The 26,025-nt window shown below is 34.9% G+C and overlaps 1 protein-coding gene across 2 annotated transcripts in view; it reads left to right on the forward strand.

The window, feature by feature from the left end:
- The first annotated feature begins 636 nt into the window (after positions 1 to 636).
- Positions 637 to 26,025, forward strand: part of ND-23 (NADH dehydrogenase (ubiquinone) 23 kDa subunit) — a 33,469-nt gene continuing 8,080 nt past the window's right edge. Inside the window, exons 1-3 of one of the 2 annotated variants that reach the window (XM_089095813.1) lie at positions 637 to 680; positions 7,155 to 7,304; positions 16,857 to 17,029. In XM_089095813.1, the coding sequence (XP_088951939.1) occupies positions 650 to 680; positions 7,155 to 7,304; positions 16,857 to 17,029 (354 nt within the window). In that variant the 5' untranslated portion in view covers positions 637 to 649. Of the gene's footprint in view, positions 681 to 957; positions 1,071 to 7,154; positions 7,305 to 16,856; positions 17,030 to 26,025 lie in introns of those variants that run through there. The other variant, XM_089095814.1, reaches the window with a different exon arrangement.

Below are 26,025 nucleotides of genomic sequence, written 5' to 3' on the forward strand. Positions count from 1 at the left end.
TTATGTCAACCCTGGATACATTTTGTTTAATCTTTGGACTATTTTGTACAAATTGGCTATCATAAAATTTTGATCAGATACATTTAGGAAAAAGAAGGCATGAGTTGGGGGATTAGTCACCCTCCAATCGCTTTTGATATGAATGGGGCTGACACACTCCTGGCTTGGTTATTTATATTAGTTTCTGTTTGTTGTGTGTTTCATTCATTTATTTATGGTGATTTATGGTAGTTTCGATTTTTGAATATTATTTAACATTATTTCTACCCATTTTTGGTTTTAAAGATCTCTTTACTTTACCTTTTTTTAAAAAAACTTATTTTGTGGAATTTTTTTTAATTAATAAAAAACGGTCGGATATTCAGATGCCTTTTTTTGCAGTGTATGATTACGTCAGTGCGTGCTAGAAGCCTATGTACACCGTCTAAAATAGACGAGCACAAGCTCCAAATTGACTGATAACTTAAAATTATTTCAGGTGGACGTCTGTATTATGAACATTTTGTCTGTGAACTTTGCGCTTTGTCATCGAAAAATAGCAGTTGTTCTTGCATTTTTCGCAGCTCTTCTAAAGATTAATGGGCGGCAACTACCTTTTCAAGAAAAAAGCATAGCGATACAAAATTTCATTGGAAACTTTTAAATTAAAATGGCTTGTCGATCAGTTGTAAAGCTATTAGGTGGTATTATGAACATTTTGTCTGTGAACTTTGCGCTTTGTCATCGAAAAATAGCAGTTGTTCTTGCATTTTTCGCAGCTCTTCTAAAGATTAATGGGCGGCAACTACCTTTTCAAGAAAAAAGCATAGCTATAGAAAATTTCATTGGAGACTTTTAAATTAAAATGGCTTGTCGATCAATAGTAAAGCTATTAGGTGGTATTATGAACATTTTGTCTGTGAACTTTGCGCTTTGTCATCGAAAGATAGCAGTTGTTCTTGCATTTTTCGCAGCTCTTCTAAAGATTAATGGGCGGCAACTACCTTTTCAAGAAGAAAGCATAGCTATAGAAAATTTCATTGGAGACTTTTAAATTAAAATGGCTTGTCGATCAGTTGTAAAGTTATTAGGTTAATTGCCTTCAAAAATTTTATCACAATTTATTGGTTTTTGTGACATGTTTTGGGATAATCTAGGGTAATAATGACAATCAGATGTCATAATACGAGCTTTAATTGATCTGAAGCTTATGTAACCTAATAGCCTATAAATTTGTTTGTTAAAGACAAATTTTATTGAGGATGGAAAGATTTTTCTGTGGGGTAAATTCTGGGTTATGGATTTTTGTATCTTAGAAAATAAATTATCTAGTGGTAGGCTAGGCTAAGGTAGGCTACCAAATAGGGTAAGACCCCCAGTACTTGGCCAGTGCCTTATCTTTGTCAAATATTCTGAATGTATCTTTGGTAAAATTAAAGTTTAACCACTTTTTGCTATCTTGGAAAGGGGTTAGGCTAAGAAAAGGAAAATTTTGTAAATATTTTGCTGTTTCATATTATTGACTTACAAATAAAGTGAACATACCACTCAATGCCTTTTTTATGGGTAAATATGTACCAAATCATATTATTGAGTTATGACTAAAGTGAATATACCCCTCAATGCCTTTTTTTATGCTCTTTACAAATATAATAATCATTTTTGTTGGAAATGAATTTTAGCCTCCACCACTTACTTTATTTGTAAGTCAATAATATGAACTGCCAAAAATTTACCAAAGTTAATCTCTGATGCAAATGAGAGGCAAGTTTAAACTTTACCTTCCCCCCCCCCCTCCCTAACATGCAAATATATACCCTAAATTGTTATATAGGCTAAAGGCAATGTAAAAATATAAATCTAAAAATAAGATTGTTTTACTGTTGAGTTTGTCTAAATTTTTTGGTAACTCTAGAGGAGAGAGGCTCTTATTTAGGAAGCACTTTAGAACAAAAATGGCAGAACCATATAATTTTAAATTTTATGCTCTTTATAATGTTTATAGTTGTGTTTATGTGTGTGACAATTCCCCCTACTTGTGAATTGTCACAAACACAGCTATAAACATTAGAAATAGCATAAAATTAGAGATTATAGGGTGCTAATGTTTTTGCTTTATATCATTTTCTTCAGGAGAGCCCTTCTCCTCTGGTGATACTAAATTTTCTTCATGAGTATGTGATTAGCTTAAGTATTTCTCTGAATATTTTAAATGTACTAATAGTCAGTAATATAACCTAATCACAGGCCAAAACTTTAAGGTTTGGCCTAATCTTTGGAAATAGTGCCTGGTGTTATTATTCATAGTCACTGATAAAGGAAACACTAAATTTCAAAAAAACTATTTCAAAACATTACAAAATACTTACTTGTATTGCTCCTTATTGTTGTTTTGTTTAGCTACCCCCTCTCCCCCCTTACAGAAAAAAATATAGCCTAGATTATACATGCTAATTATTTTTTCAATGGCATTGCTCTCTTCTTCTTATTTATTTAGTAGCAAACACTAAACAAGTGGCATAAACAAAAGAGGGTCAGTTTCTAGGTGGTTACATAATTTAGTGAAAATCTCATTTGATGCCCTTTTTTATGCTCTTTCATAATTCAAGAATTGCTTCTGGGGATAATTGCATCCTGAGCCCTTAAATGGGCCCCAAAGGTATTTTATATGAATAATGACAGAGCATAAAAAAGCATCAAATGATGTTTTCACTTTCATCCTAGCTAAATTATATGGTTAACTGCAAATTTACCATGAAATTTACCCACCTAATGGGCAAATATATAGGATAGACTAATAGAGCAGGAAATTCAAAGGTGGCAGAATCAGAAATCATCCTCGGCGTCTCTGGGGCTGTATGGGCTGGCAAAGGAGGTTTGGGGGGAGGAAGTTTACTTTAAAGCGGGGATGAGTAGTGAGAATTTAAGATGGGTAATTTCGGTTTGTGGTAATTTTTGGGCATTGGAGAAAGGAGGAAATATATTGGGAATTATAGGATTAAAAATGGTCCTTACCAGTGTCCTATGTGTGGAGAGGAGGAAGATCTTATCCATTTTATGGGTACATGCCAGGAGTTAAGAAATTTGAGGAGGGAAGTGTTTTCAACAGATTTTGGAGGGGTGGATTGGCTTGAAAAAAATTTTGAAAAGTAGAAATTTTGATGATTTTAGAAGGTTGGGTAAATTTGCAAGAGTGGGTATGGCACATAGAGAAACTTTTTTGATGAATTGTGAGTAATTTATTGTGTGTTTTTTTTGTATTTATTTTTGTTTTGTTATTTTGCCATGGCCCAAAAAGGCTTTTGTTGCAATAAATATCTATCTATCTATCTATACCCTGAATTCTTGATGGCGAAGTTTCAAATCACAAAATTCAGCACTGTTTTTGTTGACAGCATTTGAAAAAGTAGGAAAACAATTTATATTTGAGTTGCCAAAAAAATGAGGTTTGAATTGTTGTAAATAAGTATTTTTGGAATATATTACTCTTGAGCAACCTATTTTTAAACTTGTGATTTGTTTTTAACCACTTTTAAATAACTTAACTAGTGTTGATAACTTCTTTGTGTTGTTACAAAATGAAATACCTTTGGGGCCCCTTTAAGGGCTCAAGATGCAACTAGCCCCAGAAGGGATTCTTGAATTATGAAAGAACATAAAAAAAGGCATCAAATGATGTTTTCACTTTCATCTTAGCTAAATTATGTGGCCACCTAGAAATTTACCCAAAAGAGTTACATTATTGAATATACAATAAGTATATATAATCTAGGCTATTATTAGTCAATTAGGGGGGGGGGTTAATGTGAAGCAAATTGACCTTTAGGAACAAAATACAGTAACTATTCTACAATATATTAAATTAGCTTTCAGTATGTTATTGTGTTTTGTTTAGAAGTGATGATGCACAAGAACAATAACTGGTGCCCAATCTTGGACATAGCATCTTAAAGGTAGAAACAAGTAGGTCTGTCTAAATCACAGAGACTTAATCTTGTCATGCAGATAGATAGATTAATAATAAATTTGATTAAATTACAAATTTTCCAAGATTGTTGTCCCAACTAGGCATTTGTAAATGCACAAAAAATCAGGGTTCCTGGGGAGTAGAGATCAGCACTTGAAAACATGTTTTCATGTCCTAGTTTTGGATGTAGATGTATTTCTGAAAGTTTCACTTGCCTAGCTCAACAACTCTCCAAGTCAGAGAAAAGCTGACAAACTAATTGAAACAAAACGAATTTTTAATGGATAATTTTAGCAAAAAAAATTCACCAGGAACAGATCTATGTTCTTACAAAAAGATAATCATGAAATTTCTGGATCAAGTTTGTAAGAATTACAATTGAGGAATTTGTATTGAAACCAAATTTAAAATGCCAAGTTTACCTAGATTTGTTGTTTTTTTTTCAGGAATAAAAAATAGTTTTTTCTTGTGACATAGTAGACTAAGCAGAGAAACAAATGCAAATGAAATAAAATCTTAGACTAAAAAATTAAAGTTTTTGAAAATAAAAGGTAAATATACCATTCAGACCTTTGGTCCCTAACTAAGTATAGATGAAATGTAATAATATTGGAGCATGTGCAATATAGCTAAGAACAAGATTTGCATCAGAATCATGCCTTTTCTAGATTGAAGTAAGGAACGATGTTGATATTATTCTATCTTTACTACAAAGTATGTCACAGAAAGGCTGTGAGATAGTAATTCACAATTTTTTCATCCCCAAGTTCAGTCTGTAGATCCATTCATGAGCATTGACTTGCTTATTACAGCCATTTCTGAGTCAACAAAATTTACTATTCTAGACTTTTACCATACCCTTTGCCAAAGTTAGTCATTAGGATATGTAGTCTATAAAGGAAATGTTTGAGAATATTTGCTTTTCTGTGGTTATGCATCTCTGTTTGTCAAAAAAAACAAACTTATCAAGACATTTTGATCACTAAATTAGTTCATTTTCATTGTTCAGCTAAAAGTTATGAAAATCATGAGCAATATTTGGTAGCTTCCTTTGCAAATTTGTTGATATGCTTTAGCTTCATTCTCCAAGTATCTATCCAAGAAAATACACTTTTTATATGACAAGTGGATTGAACCTCAAACTGTAGATTAGAGCAATCTAAGGATTACTTAGATAGTTACCAACTTAGCTGGGTTTGGATATTAAAAATGCTCTTATGTAGCAACATAAGAGCATTGAAAGACTGGAACTTTTTGCCTGCAAACTAATGGTCTGTATAGCACAGGTACCAGTTTCTTGATCCCCTGCCATTGGCTAGAACTGCCACATGAAGTTAAGGCAAATCACCTGATGCACATTTAGTTAGTATAAGAAATGTAAAATAATTGCTTTCTGAACAAACTTTCTAAATTTTAAAGAAATTTAAATAAACATGGGAAAAAGCCTTGCAAGCCTTCTGCATCACTTTGCTGATGACACCACAATAAACATAGCCATCCTAAAACATGGAGATCTAAGCCATAGAAATAAAAAAATGGTTTGGTACATGGATGGTCAGTATCAGTGTATCAAAAACAAAGGAGTTGATGATCCTCTGATCAAAAATGCCACATATACACCCCAACCTCATATCCATTAATGAAGCTATAAAGAAAGCTGATAAGCTTTGTCTTGTCAGAATCCACTTGTCCACTAATTTATCTTGGAAAACTTAACTTGATTTGGTAAGAACGTCCCATATAAGAAAGCTGGGCATTGCTCTTTGCTGCAAAAACCTTCTTCCACTCAGTTCAGTCATCCCACTATACAAGACTTGCATCAGACCCATTGCTGAGTATAGATGCCTGCTTTATGCTGCTCCAAAAACATTGTTGGTGCCATTTCAAAAGATCCAGAATAGGGCTAATAGAGCAGATTCAGTTATTCTTCATGACTTTATCCAGTCAGTGAGAAATATGATGCAGTGTTGATGGCTGTTTCCTACAAGTTTGTAAATTCATCTCCTCCTGTAGAGCTTTCTTTTCTTGTACTCCCCAATGTCTAACCAACAAGACAAACATATATCCATACAGCTTGGCTCAGTTGTCTTAAAGTTGACATGCTGATTCCAGAGTATTTAATGAACAGCTTCGTTTAATGTTGCACTTCAATTTGAAATGATCTTCATGGGGACATAATCTGTAAGTTTCTATGTTGAATCCTTTAAAAGAAGGGTCAGCACTCATCTAAAACCTCTTGATGGAAGTATTTAAAAGACAAGCAGCAAATCAGACATTTAAATGTAGCTGGTGGTGCAAATTTAGGAACAAAACAAAAAACAATGTTCTGTATTTTATTATTATTTTTTATTTTACCTAATAGACATTAGGATAAAGTTCATATAAAATGTGAATTTCTATCCAAAGTAAGATTCCAATTTCTCATCACAAGATATTTTTTTTTGTTATGTGTTTTTGGTTAGCAAGAAATACAAAACTGTCTTTGTCATTCATCTTCTGGTGGTCAATTAAGAAATTATCCTCAAACTTAGGACATAGGAACAGAGCAATCTTAAGACTTATTGTTTTTCAACTTAAAATAAGTCAAAATTACTTCTGGAACCTATAGATAAAATTCAATGTACAATGTTCATAATAAGTTATTTTTTTCAGACATATCTCTGTAACACCATTTCCAAAACTACCTACAAGGTGTTTATATGATGATGCTATTGATTAGACCACTATTAACTCAAAACCTTATTAATTATATTTACAGCAGCCTAACTTAATTACAACATGCTGAAAGCATCTCATAGTTCAGATGGAAAACCAAGCAATTAACCATTAGAATCTAGATTGTTTTTAGCTTGATTTGGCATCATATAAAAACTTAGCTTTTTTTTTATTATTTTGGAATTTGTGCCTTTTTTGTGTATTCAGTCTTGGAATCATATTTTATCAAAGTTTGTTTTAAGTTTTTTGGTAGGTCTGTCTTGGAGGTCTTTGTTGGTTTGGTAGGTGGGTTTTTTGGGGGGTTGGAAGAAGGGGGGGGGGGGGCTTGAATTGGAGATATTTGCTATGTTCATCTATTGAGAATAAATATACAAGGTTTGGCATTTTGAAAATCAACTGACCTTAAATTCAAGTAAACTCTTTGCACATATACTAATTTCTCCTTTTGTTTTGCTATTAACATTCTAATGGAGTTTTTTTTCACTTTTTACAGGAAAAGATGTCATTGGCTCTAGCTCAGTTCAGACTAGACAACAGATTCGGACATGCTACAAAATTGTTACTGAGCCAGAACCAAGTATGGCTATGAAAGATATTACTGATAGAGCTGCTACTTCAATGTTTGTAACAGAACTTATAAGAGGTATTGTGCTTTTTTGTTTCTTTAGATGTCTGCTTTGGGTTAAAGATTTAAATTGAAAAACAAAAAATGCTTGTTTGGACTTATTTACTCTAGTGTTGAATTTGTCATCCAGCAGGAAATTTGTTATTCACAAATCTATTAAGTAAATAACAGAGAAAATTAAATATGAATATAGATTGTTGCTTTTGATTATTAATCAACCACCATCTGGTTGAAAATAGGCACATTAGGCTACATGAAACACAAAAGAAATTATGGGAAACTATAGATTTCAGGCTAGGATTGTCCTCCAAAACTTTCAATGCGTGTGATTTCTCCTCTAATTTCATCAAAATATTGAATAGTTCCTCTATTTTTGAACTTGACATCTGCCCCTCCCAACATGAAGCCTTGAGTATTTGACTGTCTCAAGGTCGGTGGCCATAAATTCTCTATTGAGAATTTCAGTTTTTTCAACCATGCTATCTTGAGTGTAGGTTTGTTTTTGTACATGTGTGTTTTGCTATTGTGATGATGGAAAGTAATTTTGAAAAGCAGCCAGTTGTGATGAAATTCCTTGTGAAATCAGGGAAAATGAACTCCAAAATTCTTGAGATGGTGTAAACAGTATATAGAGACCATCTTCTGTAAAGGACTGACAGGTTTCAGAGATGACAGAATCTCAACAAAGGACAATTAGCGTTTTGGGGCGCCCCTTCACTGTTTGAATTGCTTCTTTACCTTTTTTTAAAAGAAGTTGTTAAAATTATCAACTCAAACCACTGCATCACAGCCAGAGATGTTTTTTAGATCACTTGAATCAATCAAGAAACAGTGTATCTCATCCTCACACAAGAGTTCAGGTTGTTGAAGCTTTGTGCAGAGATTGTTCCCAAAAACTTGTTTGTTGGACCACAGGAAACGCATTTGCATGTTTCTTCTAAGACTGGTTGGAGAATTCAGACATCTATCAAACTGTAATTAAGGGAGACGAAAATTAGATTTAATTGTATGATCGTGAGACTAAGAAGCACAGCATGGACTAAAGTAACTGAGATGAGCCACAGACTAAAAAAGTCAGGATGTCAAAATCAAGAATCAAGGCCATGTTGATGGTTTTCTCCACTTGCCTAGAATTTCGCTCCAAGAGTTGGTTCTTCAAGGCGTGAAGGGTTTGTAGAAAGAGCCCAATTGTTGGCAAGATCAGTTGTAGGTGCTTCATCACAGCAATGCACCACCTCACTCAGTAAATAAGTTCTTAGACCACACTGCTGTTCCATTTACAGAATTTAAGAGAGAAAAACTGGGTAAATTTTAAATAAGACAATGAAACAAAAAAAACAACAACAGCAAAATAAAAAATACCAAATAATTTGACTCCATGTCCAGGAGCCTTTATCAACAGGAAAAAAAAAATTTAAGTTAAATTTAGCGCAACATGTAAAGAAATATAACAAAAAAATTAAAACTGTCATCTTAGTAATCTCCAAAATACTGCAGTCACTATAAGTGCCCGAATAAGCACATAGAAATAACAAAGGATTGTCTCTGATACACCAAATTGTGTTTTGTATGATTTCAGATTGTCAATGAGATCTAGAAAAAATGAAGTACTATATTTATTTGAAAGAATTTAAATAAACCTGAGGTCATCATCCATGAATAAAATAGCAAGGTTAAGTCTATTTGAACTATATAGGCAATATAAGGTTGCATATGGCAACAGGTCAAAGAAACTTATGAACTAGGGTGAATCAGGGAAAGTCCGACAGTGGTGTAAGTCCGACAACAACCTTCAATTTGTCTATGGTTCATTGTTTCTGTGGGTGGCTTTAATATTTTCTTCCTTATTAGTAGCAGTAGGCAACAGTGCCATCAACTTCCGGTAGAGTTAGCACACTTTCTGTTCAGAAGGTGTTGAAGATTTTTGGACAGCGTTTTCTTAGGAACACAGGCAACTGACTTTAACTTAACTTATGCAGATTATAAAGTAAGAGAGATAGAGAATTTGTTTTTCATTTCTTAGAAACTAGAAGACCAGGAGCATCTTCCTGATTTTTTAAAAAAAGCTAATGTTATTAGTTGAACAGATAAGAGGGGTGTCGGTCTTACCCCCGATAAAACCCATCTGGGGAAAGTCTAACATGTCGGTCTTACCCCCTACGGGGGAAGTTTGGCTGGGGTGTCGGACTTACCCCATGTTACCAAAGATGGATATTTTAAATGGTAGAACAGATTCTAAGCTTTAGATAATAAAGGTTGAAGCCAGTAACCATCCTTAAATGGCTTTACTAACTTAGTGGAATGTAGTGTTGTGTTGATCATTCATGTATTGCAGTTCTGTGCCTGCTTTCGTTTATCTTTCTCCCCTGTAATTTTTTTTTCGTCTTAACCTTTACTTGTGACATGCCGTGCACAAAGTGTAGCAAAGTAGAAATGCTACTTGGCTGGTATCAAATTTGTGGGCAGATTGTGTCTGAAAATACCCTTTTTACGTATAAAATAATTTTTGCTCAAAGAACAGGTGTCAAAACACAAGTCGTGCTCCGCCATTCAAAAAGTGGGATAGCATAGTAGCAATGCTAGTGGACAGTTTTCATGGCTTTGCAAAATTTGTTGGCATTTTTTTTCAAAAAATACAAGTGCTTCCACTATCCCCAAATTTTTGGGGATTCCCCCCAAAATCTGTCTTCTCATAAACATTCTCAAAATCGGTTCCCCAAAAATCCTCTTTCTTTCAGGGTTGCCACCCCTAGTGATTTACCACTGACGACAATCCACCCCTAGTAACTATTACTTTCACTTGACTTGAAATAATTTTTTCACTATTTTCAAAAGTTTATGTCTCAATTATTTACTACACATCAAAACCAGACATAGATCATTGAATTACTGACCTTTCTTCCTATGCTAGTAAAAGAATACTGACCTTTTTATAGTTGTAGTACAGTGATCAATGAATATTAAGAATGCAGTTGGGTGTGTATTATTTTCATAATACCAATATCATTGGAGTGTACAACTCAATCCATAAACTACCAGCAGTAAGCTATATACTGTATACTTGATACTTTGAATACTATACACCATTAGCAGTATTAGAGTAAATATGAGACAGTACTTTAATATGATTAAATATGATTAAGAAAACTATTGATATTTCTAACCGCAAGCTATACTAAGTTACATGAGTTACTTTTCTGAAAATTTTACCTATAGAAATACTTCTTGCTCAAAGAAAAGCTGTCAAATCACGGATTTTGCTGCTAAAGTGTTGGCAGCTTTTGAAATTCTGCTACTGGCTGTTTTGGAATTTTTTGCACACCTGCTTGTGACAGGTTTTCGAATACATTCATCAATTCATTCATAATTCCCCTTTGAATAAATTCATCCATTCATTCATAATTCCTTTGTCTTTTCTAGATGCCTAGAAATTATGTTCGGAAAACACAACGCGGGGTTGGAGGAAAATATGATGCAACTCAGCTACAAAACGCGCTAGCAGAGATATCTTCAAAGAGAATGTCTATGCTACAGGCTTCGAAAGTATTTCAAATACCACTCACTACCGTGATTGACCATCTTATGAAGAAGACAAAAGTAAAAAAACAGTTTGTGGTGGAGGGAGGAGTCAAGAAATACCTGCTGAAATAGAAAAGGATATGACTCAGGGTCTCCAAATACTTTGAAAAGTGGGGCATAGGTCTCAGCAAGCAGGAATTTTTTGACCAAGTCCAAGACTATCTCATCAAGAACAAAGTTCAAACAAGATTTAAGGACAACCAACCTGGTCATGACTTGGTGGGTGGGGTTCAAGTGCAGAAACAAAATTTCATTAAAGAAACCGGAGAGGTTAGAAAACAAAAGTCTTTTGCAGCAATGTGACACCTTCATAATGTATGGTTTTTATGAGCTTTTGTATGAAACTGCCACGGCAATGGATATTCTTGACAAGCCCCAGTGCTGGTTTAATTTGGATGAGACATCTTTCTGCAGGGATCCTGGCAATACGAAAGTTGCAGGAGCCAAAGGCTCACCAGCCACTCGTATAACAGGTGGTAATGGATGTGAAAATACAACTGCCTTGGTTTGTATCAGTGCAAACGGAGAAAAATTCACACCTTTAATAGTTTTCTCTGCAAAGAATACCGGGACCTCATGGATACCTGTAGATGGAGCTTACCCTGGTGCATCTTACTCATCTACCAATAAAGGGTGGATGACGTCTGATCTCTTTATGAACTGGTTTGAATTCCAGTTTCTTCCTCATGTAAAGGGAAAGCCACTTCTCATCTTAGATGGACATGGCAAACATGCTCTTGCAAAACTTGCAAAGCTTTCTCTTGCTCTTGCAAAACTTGCAAACGAAATTAACGTGACAATCCTAAAGCTTCCTCCACATGCTTCAACCTCTCGATAAAGTAGTTTTCAAGGGAATGAAAGTGTCTTTTGATCAGAATCTCTCGAAATGGCAGAGGGAGCACCCTGGTAACATTCTGTCAAAGAAGGATTTTGTATATCTCTTATCATAGGTATGGGATACCTATTTCACTCCTAGCCTGATTAAAAAGTCGTTCAAAGCAACTGGAATCTTTGACCTGAGTGTTCCAATGAGAGTAAACCCATCCGTAATTGACCAAACCAAGTTTGAACCTACCAAGTTGAGACGCTATGCACAAATGAAAAAGGAGCAGGAGAAAAATTCAGGCAAATCTAAAGTCACAACCACTGTCAACACTGAACTAGAAAAAATTACCTTTTCTGTTACCTTTAGTCCAAAGAGATTGCTTGGCAACCAATCAAACACTTTTGAAGAGATTCTTCTTCACTCAATAAAGCGGCCCGACCTACCATCAGTTTCAGAAATAGAAAAATGGAAGAAAATTGCAAGAGAGGCAGAAGTGATAACATCAAAAGAACATCTAGAGGTGCTTAAGAGGGACGAAAATCTGAAAGCAAAAGGCAAAGAGAAGAAGAAAAGTTCAGATGGGAAGGGTATAAAATCGAAAAAAAAAATTTCCTAAGAGGGAAGCCAATAGAGATACGGGTGATAGCGAATCAGATATCAGCCTTGAACTTGGCTCTGATGAGGATGATCAGAGTATTCAATATACTATTCAAGAAAGTGACAGCAATGACAAGGAGACACCCAGTAAGCAAAAGATTGTTCCCAAGCTAAATGAGTACAATGCAGTTAGATACGATGCAAGGAATGACGAACAAGGTTACATAGGAAGGGTTCTAGACTTTCCTGATAAGGGAAAAGTTAAGCTCAAGTTTCTTCACTGCTTGAGCCTTGCCACCTACTCTTTCAATTGGCCAAAGAAAGACGATTTCGATACTGTAGATGACAAATACATTAAGCAGGACCAGTAAACTGAGTGGGAAAACCGGACCATTTGAAATACCCCAAATCCGTCAGGTTATTGTATCGTACAAGGCAGTTACTAGCAAGCGTCAGAAGATCTTTGTTTTATGCCCATACACGTAAGCTACAACATATATGAGTACCTTTTTGTATCTGGAGTCAAACCATATTTTGTGTGATATGTTTTTCTTTTTTAAAATACAAGCAATCATTTACATTCAGTGATTTGAGCACCTTGGCTATGATACTTGTAACGTTTATCTGTTGGGTAAGTCCGACACTGTTGGAGTTACCCCACAGCAGCAGAAAAAAGTATGGTCTGGCCTTTTGATGCCAGTCAGTTTGACATAAAAATTGTTTGCTTATGGACTTATAGTGATTCCTCAATGCCCTTTAAGATGGTGAAGTCATATTATTTTTGACATATTGTTGAAAAAAGCTAGTAGGATATGTTGCACTTCCCCCAAAGCTGGGGTAAGTCCAACATAGCAGACTGCACCCACTTTGAGACCTGGTGATGGGCTACAAGCACAGTATATGGGAAAATCAGAAAGTGAATAATATGGGAAATTGTTGTAAAAAAAAGTTTGATAGAAGATGATATGAGATACTCATAAAAAAAAATCTTGAGTCAATTTAACAAAAAAAAACATGTTAAGGTGTCGGACTTTCCCCGATTCACCCTATACATTAAATGATTTTTTTTTATTTGCTAACTTAAAGGTGGTCTGTTGACTCTTACCAGCACTGACCTCAACCCAACTTTTGCTCTCTAGGTTGACACTTGTTTGGGAACTATTATGTAACTCATTCTTTTTTAAAATTTTGACCTGCCCTAATCAAGTTATTGTAAACTGGGTTTAATCTATGTTCCCCATTATGGTATCTCTATTAATACTTATATCCCCATAGATAATTTTTTCAATTTATATTATTTCCCAGAAACTTTGCAAATGTACAACAGATGTGTCCATTATTTTTGTTTAATAAAAAACAATAGTATTGTGCAGAAGGTCAAATAAATGTTTTGCTAAGATTCAAAAACTGCTGGTGTTTTATTGTATTTAAAAGAGCAATTTATGGTATTTTCATGTTGTTTTAATCTATTTTCTAAATTTTGCTGTCATTCCTACATAAAATTTACCACAAGAACAAAGGATTTTGTATATCCCACTTTGTATATTTTTTGGAATCTTACCGCAGATACACTAATACAGTTTAAACAGTATATACAGTTTACCAAAAATATATAAAGTTGGTATTCCTCTGGGACTTATATTATTGACCACTATATTGTAATTCCTACGCAAAAAACTCAGATTTCTTAAAAAATAACCTAATAAATGTAGAAATATCAAGTGAATCAAGGATTTTTCGTTTTGATATACAAGCAATGTATACATACATACCATTTGATAAGTCTGTTACGATTTTATCCAAAAACCTTGAACAATATGTGATAGAAGAATCAGCTGCAGGAATAGAGATAGAAACTACAATCTTTAAACTACCTACTTTATTTATTTTTGGTAAACCGTATATTCTTGGGCAAACTGATCCTTTTGGAAAGTAATTATAGTGGATCTGCAGTAAGATAAGATTCCAAAAAATATACAAAATGGGATATACCAAATTTCATGTTTTTGTGGTAAATTTTATGCTGGAAGGACACAGCAAAATCTAGAAAATAGATTACAACAACATGAAAATATCATAAGTTGCTCTTTTAAATACAGTAAAAAAACAGGCACTTTTGAATCAGCCTTAGCAGAACACTTATTTGACCTTCTGCATTATTGTATATTTTTTTATTAAACGAAAATAATGGACACGTTTGTTGGAGTTTTGCAAAGTTTCCGAGAGATCATATAAATTAAAAAAATAAATATCTATGGGGGTATTAGTATTAATAGATATGAAGGAGAATATAGATTCAATCCAGTTTACAATAACTTGATCAGGGGCAGGTCAAAATTTCAAACAGTAATGTGTTACATAATAGTTCCCAAATAAGTGTTAACCTTCAGAACAAAAGTCAGGATGAGGTCAGTGCTGGAAAGAGTCAACAGACCATACCTAAGTTGGCATATGAAAGAAACCCATTAAATATATAATACATAAGTTTCTTTGACCTGTTGCCATAAATAACCTTATATTGCCTATATAGTTCAAATGATCTTAACCTTGTAATTTTACTCATGGGTGATGACCTGGAATTTTGTGTGAATTCTTTCAACTAAATATAGTCTTCATTTTTTCTAGATCTCATTGCCAATCTTTTTCAGGGTTTTATAGTGAATGCAATATTTTGGATATTATTAAGATGTGAGGTTTATCTATTTGTTTGTTTTTGTTTTTTTTTTTGTTTATATGTTGCATTTAATTTAATTTCAATCTTTTTTTCCCGTTGAAAAAGACTCCGGGACGTGGAGTCGAAAAAATTGGTATTTTTCTTATTTAAAGTTTGTTGTTTTTTTATTGTTTTATTATCAACTCCCAAAAACTAAAGAAAATTAAAAGCACGCCATCTTCAGAATCTGAAGGTCATTAAAGAATCCACATCAGAGGCTTTCCCAGGGGTAACAGAGAAACAATTTCGCGAGTCTATTGAAGGCTGGAAAAGGTGAATGGAGAAGTGTATGACAGCTCAGGCAGAGTCCTTTGAAGGGTACCATGATTAATTATATGATTTCTTTCAGGACACGATTTTTTAAAACATTAGTCCACAAATTTTATTGTCACACAATTAACTCTTCTTGATTATAATGCAACAATTTTTTTTTTTTTTTTTTACCTTGGGAACGTTATCATAGAAAATTGGCTAAAGTGTGCCACAGAAAGAGGGGAACCTCCCCCCCCATCAAAGGTTAATATTATACAGTAGTTTCAAACATAGTAACATTAAGATAAAGGATACTGTGACTATCTGTTTTTTTTTTCAATGTTGCCCCCTCCCCTCCACTGGAGAGGGGTAGAAACCTATATAGATGTCTTTCTGGCTGAGGGGTAAAGATGGGATCCAAATCATTGAGATGACCACTTTTCTAGTCATGACGACATCATCCCTTTTCCTCCTGTATATGAGAGTGTGTAGATTCAAAGATTAAACGTGGTCCTCATGTGTTGTTTCTTAAAAGGTGAAAGTTTTCTAATACCTCAGAGCCTTCTCCCTGGTAAATTTATTCCATCAAAGCCATCTATTGATTCCTTTCAAAAAGGACAAAGAAAGCTAAATTTCCATAGAAAGGGTGAATATCTTGATGCATTCACGTTTAGTTTTGCAGTTAGTCATGTAACGTGTAAAAAAAGTGACTACATGTAACATTTAACGATATTAAAATTATAGAATGACGAAGTCTATTAGTGTTAAATCTTTATTGTTTTTCTGCATGGTTATGAGATTGGATGTTTGCATAGGTATAAACCTTAGGAGACTGTTATTACAATTACAAATATGATACATAGAGTTTTTACAAAGGCAGTTCCAATAGAATTATAAAAATTCAAACAACGAGATTGCTTGGCTCCAGGGCCGTATCCATGATTTGTTTTTTGGGGCAGGGGAGGGGGGCTTAAAAAAAAACTTTAAAAAACTTATCAAGAATTTGGTTTATATTCATTTTTGTTACATTTTTACCAGTCAGACAATCATTTTTTTTTGGGGGGGGGGCCCGGATACAGCCTTGCTATGCTCTGTCATGCTGTTGAAAAAACGTGGAGGAATTTCCATTGACGTGCTGATATGCATTGATGGTATTTGACCAACTATAGTCAGTGAAATTTTTCCCACTGTTCCTAAAGTTTTCATGTATTCTCCTATATTTCATTGGCTTGTTTTTATATATATATATATATATATATATATATATATATATATATATATATATATATATATATATATATATATATATATATATATATATATATATATATATATATATATATATATATATATATATATATATATATATATATATATATATATATATATATATATATATATATATATATATATATATATATATATATATATATATATATATATATATATATATATATATATATATATATATATATATATATATATATATATATATATATATATATATATATATATATATATATATATATATATATATATATATATTGTAAATATGTTATATTGTTATATCTATTTTCTATATGCTCTATATATTTTCATTAAGGTGCAATGGTAACAATGGCGCATATATTCAAAGAGCCAGTGACAATTAACTACCCATTCGAAAAAGGACCTCTCAGTCCCAGATTCAGAGGTGAGCACGCACTAAGACGCTACCCTTCTGGTGAAGAAAGGTGCATTGCTTGCAAGCTTTGTGAAGCTGTATGTCCAGCTCAGGTAAATATTTCTTTGTTAACCACTTTGTTAACGCTGCCTGGTTAAGTGAAGAGGAGGCAGAGGAGGAGAAGTCTGCTTTAAAAGAAAGTAATTTTAATGCAGAAGTTAATTACAATGGGCAAAAAAACATGTGCAAAAAAAGATTGAACCTGAGATTGTTAAGCATGACTGACTAAACAAGGTATTTGTATGAATATAAAATGGAAAAGATAAGACACATTTATGTCAAGAAGACTTTCATAAGTTTTAAGAAAGCCAAGCTTGCTTTTTATGCCTAGCAGACATAAAACCTTAAAAATTAGCAATGATTTGGAATTCAACATGAAGGTTCAGTGATATAGCTGAGAATGTTTTTTTTTTTGCTGCCAAAAATTTTGCACGCCTTTTTCTCCAGTATAAAAGATATAGGTATACAACTATTTTGAGAATAAAGCTTCCTATTCTCCTGTCAAATTATTTATTGAATGCAAATAAATTTCAATAATGGACTTCTCATCACTCTGCGTACTGTGAAAATCGCTAAGTTCTTGATATTTTGAAGGAGAATAAGGTATAGTAATTAATGGTTTTGTAACCCACTATAAAAATAGGAGAAGGAATGTAACACAAAGGAAAAAAATAACCTAAAGAAATACTTGATCGTATGCTGACCAGTGTCTTTGTTGTGCGGGTACCGATCTCCTGATTTGGTTTCTTCAGTCGGGAGAGCAAGCGTGGCTGGGACAAATCCATCCGCGCCATAAGCTGCTATAAACGCTGTTTTCTCGTGACAAGACTCCTTGATCTTCAGCATATAGTAGCCACTTCTGAGGTCGGTCCTGGTGAAGAAATAGTTCCAGCAGGAGATAGCATCCAAGCATTCGCCTAGCCTGGGTATTCTGAGTTTTGTTCTCTTGTGATTACGTTTAGCTTGCGATAGTCGATACACATTCGAATTAAGCCATTTTTCTTCTTAACAACAGCAATAGGGCTGGCCCATGGGCTGTCGCATTGTGATATTATTCCTTGCTCAATTAGTTTCTGGATATGCATGGGGCGAAGTATGGTACAGAGCTTATCCGTTCTGATTCATTTGCTGGTATCTACATTTCTAAAACGTCCGTGTTACTAAAATCATGTACATGAGTAGAGAATATGTCCTGAAAAGACCACAGTAAAGTCATTACTTTGTGGCGTATTTGTATGTCTGTGAAGTATGATCTATTGAACTGTGAGAAGAATTCTGCCTGTGATAGTGGATAGTAAGGTGACAGTCCCACTTTACTGGATATGTTATCATTGTTTTCTATGGTTCTAATTACTCTGTCTTTAGAATAGGGTGGTAATGTCGAGTTTTCTAATGATACGACAGTGCCGATTACCGAGACTTTTAGTAAAGTTGCTAGTTTGGTTGTGGGGTTAAAGACTAAGGTGTAGCCAGTTTTTTTTTCAATCTAAATGATTTGTTCTTCTAGTCTAACCTTCCAATGCAACTGCCTGGGCGCCCGGTGAGTAACAGATCTGTACGTTCAGTGATTGGAAACAGTAGATTCTATCTTGATAGCCATCTCGTTGAAGGTGAATGATTCTTGTTGCTCGTTAGACATTTTCGTAATGAGAAAAGACTCTCCAGTATCCTGATGGTCTTCTTCCATAAAGGGGTTGTCGGCGTCATGTTTGGTAATTGATGATGAACTGAGTGAGTCCTCACAATCATTAGAGCATTCGTTGCTATATATTGTCTGAATTTAGAAGCCTGTGCCCTTTTTTACATTAACCTTTAAAATTTTCTGTGTCAATTATCATTTTGTTAGAGGAAATTAACGGAAATCCTAAGGTGCGCTCATATGATATATTATCAACAACAATCAAAGATACCGAGAAGTTATAACTTTTGTGAGACAGATAGAGTTTCACTTGACACAGTGTTTTAATGTTATGACCGGTAATGATTGTCAAGCTGTCCTTTACTGTTTGTGCTAGTTGCTGAACTGGCGAAGGCAGTTTAGCAGCTTGAAGAAGAGAGCTAATTTGCCATTGTTTCTGTGTCTACGAGACTTGAAAAGAATACATTTTGAGTGGAAAAATTTGGCAATATAAGTTAGTTTTTAGGTGAATTTCGAAAATTGTAGACTTCATTAAACATGCGGCATACGTGCACTATGATCGAAAAGTTCGACATCCAAAATGTTTTGCTGTTTGCTGTGACGGGGTAAAGTACTGTGCCGTGGTGTTGTTCCATGCTCAGAATCCGATCTGTATAGGATTGTACTGGATCGACAAAGGATGAACTGAAGTCAGTGCTACTTGTAAGGTCCTATGTTGTGGGTTAGTTAAATTGAGGCTGTTTACTTCATTCTGTGGCTGGTGTACAACATTATTTAGTTGGTTTTGTCATTCTTGGTAAGGTCTAGATGAACGGTATACATTTTGGTGTCCGCAATGTTTATTGTAGCTTGGCTGTCCATTGCTTCTGCAAAATCTAGCTATATGACCGAGTTTTTCACATTTGTAACATTTTGTAGGTTCTCACCTGTCGTTGCTTCTTTCTCCTGATCGTGAGTATGTTCTTAAAAGCATATCCGATGAGTTTGCTTAAGGTCGAGTGTCAGTGTGCCAATCTCTAGGCGGACTGGCAAACGATACTCTCTTCTCTGAAGAGGATCTCCGAACAGGGGACGGAGAGGCTGCACGTTTCTTGATGCTTGAATGCGGGTTTTCTTCTTCTTCACTTGCTTCGACGGCGTTAATAGAAAGACGTTGTTGGGCTTTTATGATTTCGGCAATTATGAGGTCATGTTCTACTAACTGTACTGCTGCTTCAAGATTATCTGGTTCCCTTGTAAGAATTAAGTGAAGTAATTTAGGTCCAAGACCCAGTTTGAAATTTCTGTACATGCTTGCCCTAAATTTTGCATTGTTGGCGTAACCTATTGTTTGTGCCGTGGCAACTTTAACTTGGTCAACATATTCCTTACCGATTGGTTGAGCTTTAGATGGATAATGTCGTATTTTAATCTTTGTTTCATGCTTGTGTCTGCGAATCATGACTGGAGTTAACAAGTTGTTTTTTTAACACATTTCTTTGAAATTGTCAGGCTCATTTTACCTTCAGCAAGTTTATTCACATAATTTGTTGTGATAAAACCCATCATTGAAACTGATATGTACTTCAAATGAAAGGTCTAGCTTTGAATTTCAGCTTAATGGTATAAACTAGTTACCAGTACACTCAAGAAAGTTTAAATCTTGATCCTTTATATAGTGTTATCCCTAGGGATCTTTGCATTCAGTTGCAATCTGCAATTTATGTCAAAATAACACGCGTAAACAGCTGCGTTTTTTTGTGTTTAGTGTTACCAAACTATAATCGGGTGTACCAAGCTGTATTTTCGCTTTTCAGTGTTGCCTAATTAACTACTCATTTTCATCTTTTTTTAAGGAACCCAAAATTCAGGTTATTCAAGCAGAAGAAGGGCAGATACCCGTTGAAAGTGCCAATTCACCTCCTAGAAGTGTCTCTCTTAGACTACGGGATCGGTTGAACGGGGACCGACGCTACCCTTGTCATTCATATTCTCCCCTTTTTATTAAAACTGCTGGTGAGATGAGATGTGTAAGCAACGATCTTGTATATAGCTCCATGTTGCAGTTTATCTTACGGCCGAATAAAGCAGGAAATAATAAGATGATGCGTTGCTGGAAGCGGTACATTATTTAAAGCAGAAGCGCTTTTGAAGGCGAAAACGACGTTGTGGAAATTAGACAGTTGCTCAATCCTTTATTCTAATCGCCTTAAGCTGGCCAATATTTTAAGTCATCTTTACGGAGCCGTTTGACTGTGTTATGAGAAAGAAAATTATCCTGCCGAAGTTTCTTATATATGAATCAGACGTAGTCCCCTGACTGTCTGGAAAAGTGACAGTCTCTCTAACTTGTCAAGTAAACCCACAGCCCCAGGGGAAAGGTCTTTAAGTTATAAAATTTGCCCATTGTTTGCGCATAGTATTTGTTATTGGGATGTAGGCATACATTTTGGGGTGGGGGGGGGGCAAATTTTCTGCTGGGGTTTTTCCACGGGGGAATTTTCCATGGGGAGTTTCCAGGGAGTGAACTTGTCAGGGGAATCTTCCAGAATTCTTACACAAAATTATTTTTACATGTCTTTCTTTCTCTTTTCTGTCTCAATTTTACGCGCAGAGTGGTTAAGAGTAATTGTCCGGGGTAAATTGTTACCGGGATTGAATTGTCTAGAGGATATTTCCGTAGGGAGGGGTTTTCTCCGAGGAGGTAGGGCAAGATATCCTGGCATTATTTAAAAAAGATCATAAATTAAATAAAAAAGCAAGCTTTTTCAACTGAAAGTAAGGAATAACGTTAAAACTTAAAACAAACAGAAAATATTACGTATATAAAGGGGTTGCCCCCTCCTCAGCACCTAGCTCTTTACGCTAAAGTTTGGATTTTGTCTCAACTCTTTAAAAATGACTCCTGAAACACACGGGCCGTTTAATTAGAACAATAAGACGCTTTTTTAAAAGCCTTCGGGGGGGGGGGTGCAATCGTTGTTGATGATCATCTCCCCAGCATCCTTACCTCTTGGAAGTGAATTAATCGTCGCAGTTTAAACAATTTAGATTCAATTTTTTACTCATGCAACTTTTCGACTAACTAACCGGATCTTGAAATAGGGGAAAGGTTCTGCTGAGATATAACGGATTTAAGTAAGTCTTTGCAGAAATGATCACTCCTTTAATTCTCGTAATAGTGAATGGGAACGTTAATTGTGACTCTGAATAAAAATGTTCACTATCATTTTAAAATGCTATTGTCAAATGTTAGTCCACAGAGTCGTTGTCAACGCCAGGTTATACCTATTTTTGTTGAGGCTGTGGATAATAAACTACTCCAATTGGAATTCTAGCCAATTAACTGAGGTAATATTAGTAAAAAAATTTTACGTTTCAGTGGTTGTTCCATTTACGGTTGCATTTTCAAAAGTCGTTTTGTTGCTTGGTGATCCCTGAAATCTTCTTAGCTGGCACAGTCAGCTGTATTTTAAAGCAGGGGAAGGACCTTATTTTTAGTTTTTGTGTTTTATTGAACATTAGTTTGCTTGTTCTACTCTTGGTTTGGTTCGTATTTGTTCAGAAGAGTTATTTCCGTGGATAGTCTTTTCCGCTTACCGTTTCATGTTGAGTTTGGCGTCCCACAAGGCCCAGTTCTAGGGCCAGAAAGAGTTTTTTGTCAGCTATGTCACGATGAATCTTTCATGCCCATAAATGTAGATGTCTACCAACTGGTGTTGCATATTATAGTTGCCTTCGCTAACGACAGCAAAATTGACACTGCTGTCTGAACAGAGCATGGGATCAGTGTTAAGATGGCTTTTATTTAAGGGAGTAATTCTGGGGTTTGATACTAATTGCCTGGCATTAAATGTTTGTAAGTCGATCTTTCTGATTTTCTCGTGAATTTCTCAAGCTTGTCATTCATGTTTCATGGGGTTCTCTGAGTATACCTAGTGATCGTTATGTTCGTTTCCTGGGTATTCTTCTTTAGGCATAATATTAGTCAGATCAGAACCAACATATTGAGGAATCTTAGGATTCTTAAAAATTTCAAAACAATTTTTCCTGGATTGATTCTAAAAATTTTGTTTCATACCTCATTCTTAATCCAGTCTTACATTTCTTATTGCCCCACTACATGGGGGTCAACATTTTCTCCCCCTCTCATACCATTCTTTTGACATTTGATAAGGCAAGGAACAATGTTCTTGAAATAAATTGTTCTATTAACGACCCATTGTTTGATTTAATTTCACTTTATTTTATGTGTTTTTTGTTTTATCAATTTCATGGGGATGTTCCCGCGGCCTGGTCTAAGTTTGAATTACCATATGTTTTTTCTTTTGGGGGAGGGGGGGCAAGGCACTATGCTCTGACATGGTTTTCAGTTAAAGTCAGTTGGTGGCTAATTGGTATTTATCATTTTTCCTTTGTTTGTTTTTCTTTCTCCCTGCATTCCCAGTCATAGAACCTAAAGCGTTTGTTTTTTGTTTAAGAATGAATCTGTTATCTTAGTAATCCCAAAAGAATTAATACTTTGCATTAATATTTTGCAAAAGCAGGCGTCCAAGAATCCCTTTCTTTCGCTTGACGCTTGTAACTTTTTTGAAAATTGAGCCAAAATTTTGCATCTTGGACCTCCCTCTTGAGGAAACATTCGTCATCTTTTTTCTCTTTTTGTTTTAAGTTGTGTATTGAATTAGAGTTCAGTATTGAATTAGAGTTCAGTATTGAATTAGAGTTCATAGAGTTAACAGCTAAATAAGTTTCAATTCAGTCGGATAAAACATATGCTTAAAATCTCAACAGCTTAGCTTGCGTAACTAACAAGTTTGACCACTACTGTTTATTAGTGAATTGTTATAGCTGTGACGTCAGAATCTCTTAATTAGAAACATAGCGATCTATCATTCAAAGAGTGAACTTAATTGACTAGTTATACCGGTCTTAGACTCTGTCATTTGGATACTGCTTGGATACTTGCCAGCATGTCTGTATTTGATGAAATTCTAAATGAGAACATAAATCTCACCTGAGAGCGGATTTTATAGCTAAGAAAATATGTCGTCAGTCAGCCAGAAAACTTTTGATGATGCAATGAAGGCACTGGGAAAGAAACTAGATCTCATAATTAACCAACAAAAAGAGTTTGCTGTTACACTGTCCTCGATTTCGGATGAGGTTCAGACTTTGAAAAATAAATCGAAGTCTCGTGATGCAAAGATTGCTAGTCTAGAAAGCCAGCTTGAGGAGCAAAAGTCAAAGTTTCATACAATCGAAACGAAACTGCTGGAAATCGAAGTTAAAGACCGAAAACTCAACTTAATCATCTTCGGATTACCGAAAGAGAAAAACCAACAGTCAGTTCTCACGAATGTGTCTACGTTACTGACATCAAAAATGGAAATCACGGACAAAATCCGATTATCACAGTGCTACCGAGTGCCTCAGAAGTCAAATGTGTCTAGCCGTAAGCCGTACACCCCTCCAGTTTTTGTAACAGTGTCGACAGAAAAAGATATTCTATCAATCTTCAGTTCAATATCAAAGCTGAAAGGAACTGGGGTCCGGATTTGCACGGACTTGCCACCCAAATTAAACTCTATTAGAAACGAGTTACTGACTAAGGGTAAGGAAATGCGTGAGACTGGATCCGCTCAACTCACATGAGTGAAACAAAAAGGGGCTAAACTCTGGCTAGAGTATAAATCGGATTCTGATTCACAGTGGGCAAAAGCATAAGAAATATTAAAGGTGACTAGTGTATGATGTTAGATCAATCCCGCTCTAGATTGATAATTGTTTCGTTTTTGTGTTTGAGATATGTTGATTTTTTCTTTTGATGTGTTATTTAGGCTAGCTCGGTTCAAGTTGATTTGGATTATTTCTTCTCCAGTTATTTCTGTTCTACTTATACCTCCTCAACTTGGGTCTTCTCGATGGATGATAAGCATGGTTGGTTTTCATGACTCGGCAGTGGTACGGGCTCCTTATCACGCGGGCTTACTGGTGCGGGGTGGGATCTTTCGATTATTACTTAGTTGACTTTAAAGTTTGCGGGTGCGGGGGGGACCGATAGACTGGTGGCTTTGGAGGGGAAACCCCTTAACATATCTTTACTTTCTGAAACTTTTCATGTATTCGGTCAAAGAGAAAATAACACTTTTTCTAAAATAAAACCGTCATCGTACGTTTCTCCTGATGAAATAAACAAACTTGAAGAAAATTCATTACGAATGGGGTTTGTGAATGAACAATGACTCATGAGTTCTACTGATGAACTAAAAAATTTATTGACAGTAAATCAAATTGACATTTTGGGGATTTGTGAAACATTTATTAATGATATTACAAAATACAATGTGAAAATCCCAGGATATAAATTCGTTGATAAGAATCGACTATTCCATGAAAAAGGTGGCCTTGGGTTATTTTTGAATGATGGAGCGCAGTTTGAGCGACTGCCTGAACTGGAAAAATATAATGTTGAAAAAGTGTGTGAAATACTGGCGGTTGAATGTCGGCTTGGGACTAAAAAAATTCAAGTTTTTTTTGCAATCTCTGGAGTCTTTACTAGCATCTTTGGATGATAAGGATGTTGTGGTTATGGGGGATTTTAATATAAATCTACTGGAATTTAAAGAAAATACCCATACAACAGAATTTATTACATTAATGTCATCGAATTCCCTAATTCCTTCGTGTACAATTCCAACGCGTGTTGCATCGACTAGTGCAACTCTCGATGACAACATATTTTTAACAACACCAGCCACGTCTTCACAGGTTGTTCTGACGGATTTTTCTGATCATTTTTTTTTAATTTCTGATGTGAGATACCAGATTCATAAAATAAAATCACCAGAAACAGCAACCCGGATTATTAATAAAAAAAATCTAGTATGTTTAAAGGATAAACTGAATTTAACTGATTGGTCTCCTGTATTTGATGCTGATGAAATAAACTCTGCGACGGATTATTTTTTAGAGGGATTTCATGCTGCACTTGATGAGTCGTGCCTAAGAGTAGAAAAAAAAAACTGAAATATAATCAACCCATCCAACCATGGATATCGCCAGCCCTTTTGACGTCAATAAAACAAAAACAATCTCTATAAAACTTTAATATCTTTCGAAAGTGAAGAAAATAGAAGAACCTTAAAAAATTATAAAAACCTACTTTCAAAAATAATACGCAATGCTAAAATGAAATTTTATTTCGATTCTTTTAGTGAAATAAGTAAGTCCCCAAAGAAAACTTGGGACCTAATCAACTCATGTTTAAATCGATCGCGTACGTCTTCTTCACCATCAAAAATGCGCGATGTCCATGGTAATACAATTGAAAGGGAACTAGAAATGACAAATTACATAAATTTTCATTTCGTGCCAATCGGGCAATCAATAGCTAATAAGCTCCAACATAATATGTCCGATGGACAATGT

Source organism: Artemia sp. Qi Xiang Cuo, chromosome 10 (assembly GCF_049724085.1).
Source record: "Artemia sp. Qi Xiang Cuo chromosome 10, ASM4972408v1, whole genome shotgun sequence".
Classification (NCBI taxonomy): Eukaryota; Metazoa; Arthropoda; class Branchiopoda; order Anostraca; family Artemiidae; genus Artemia; species Artemia sp. Qi Xiang Cuo.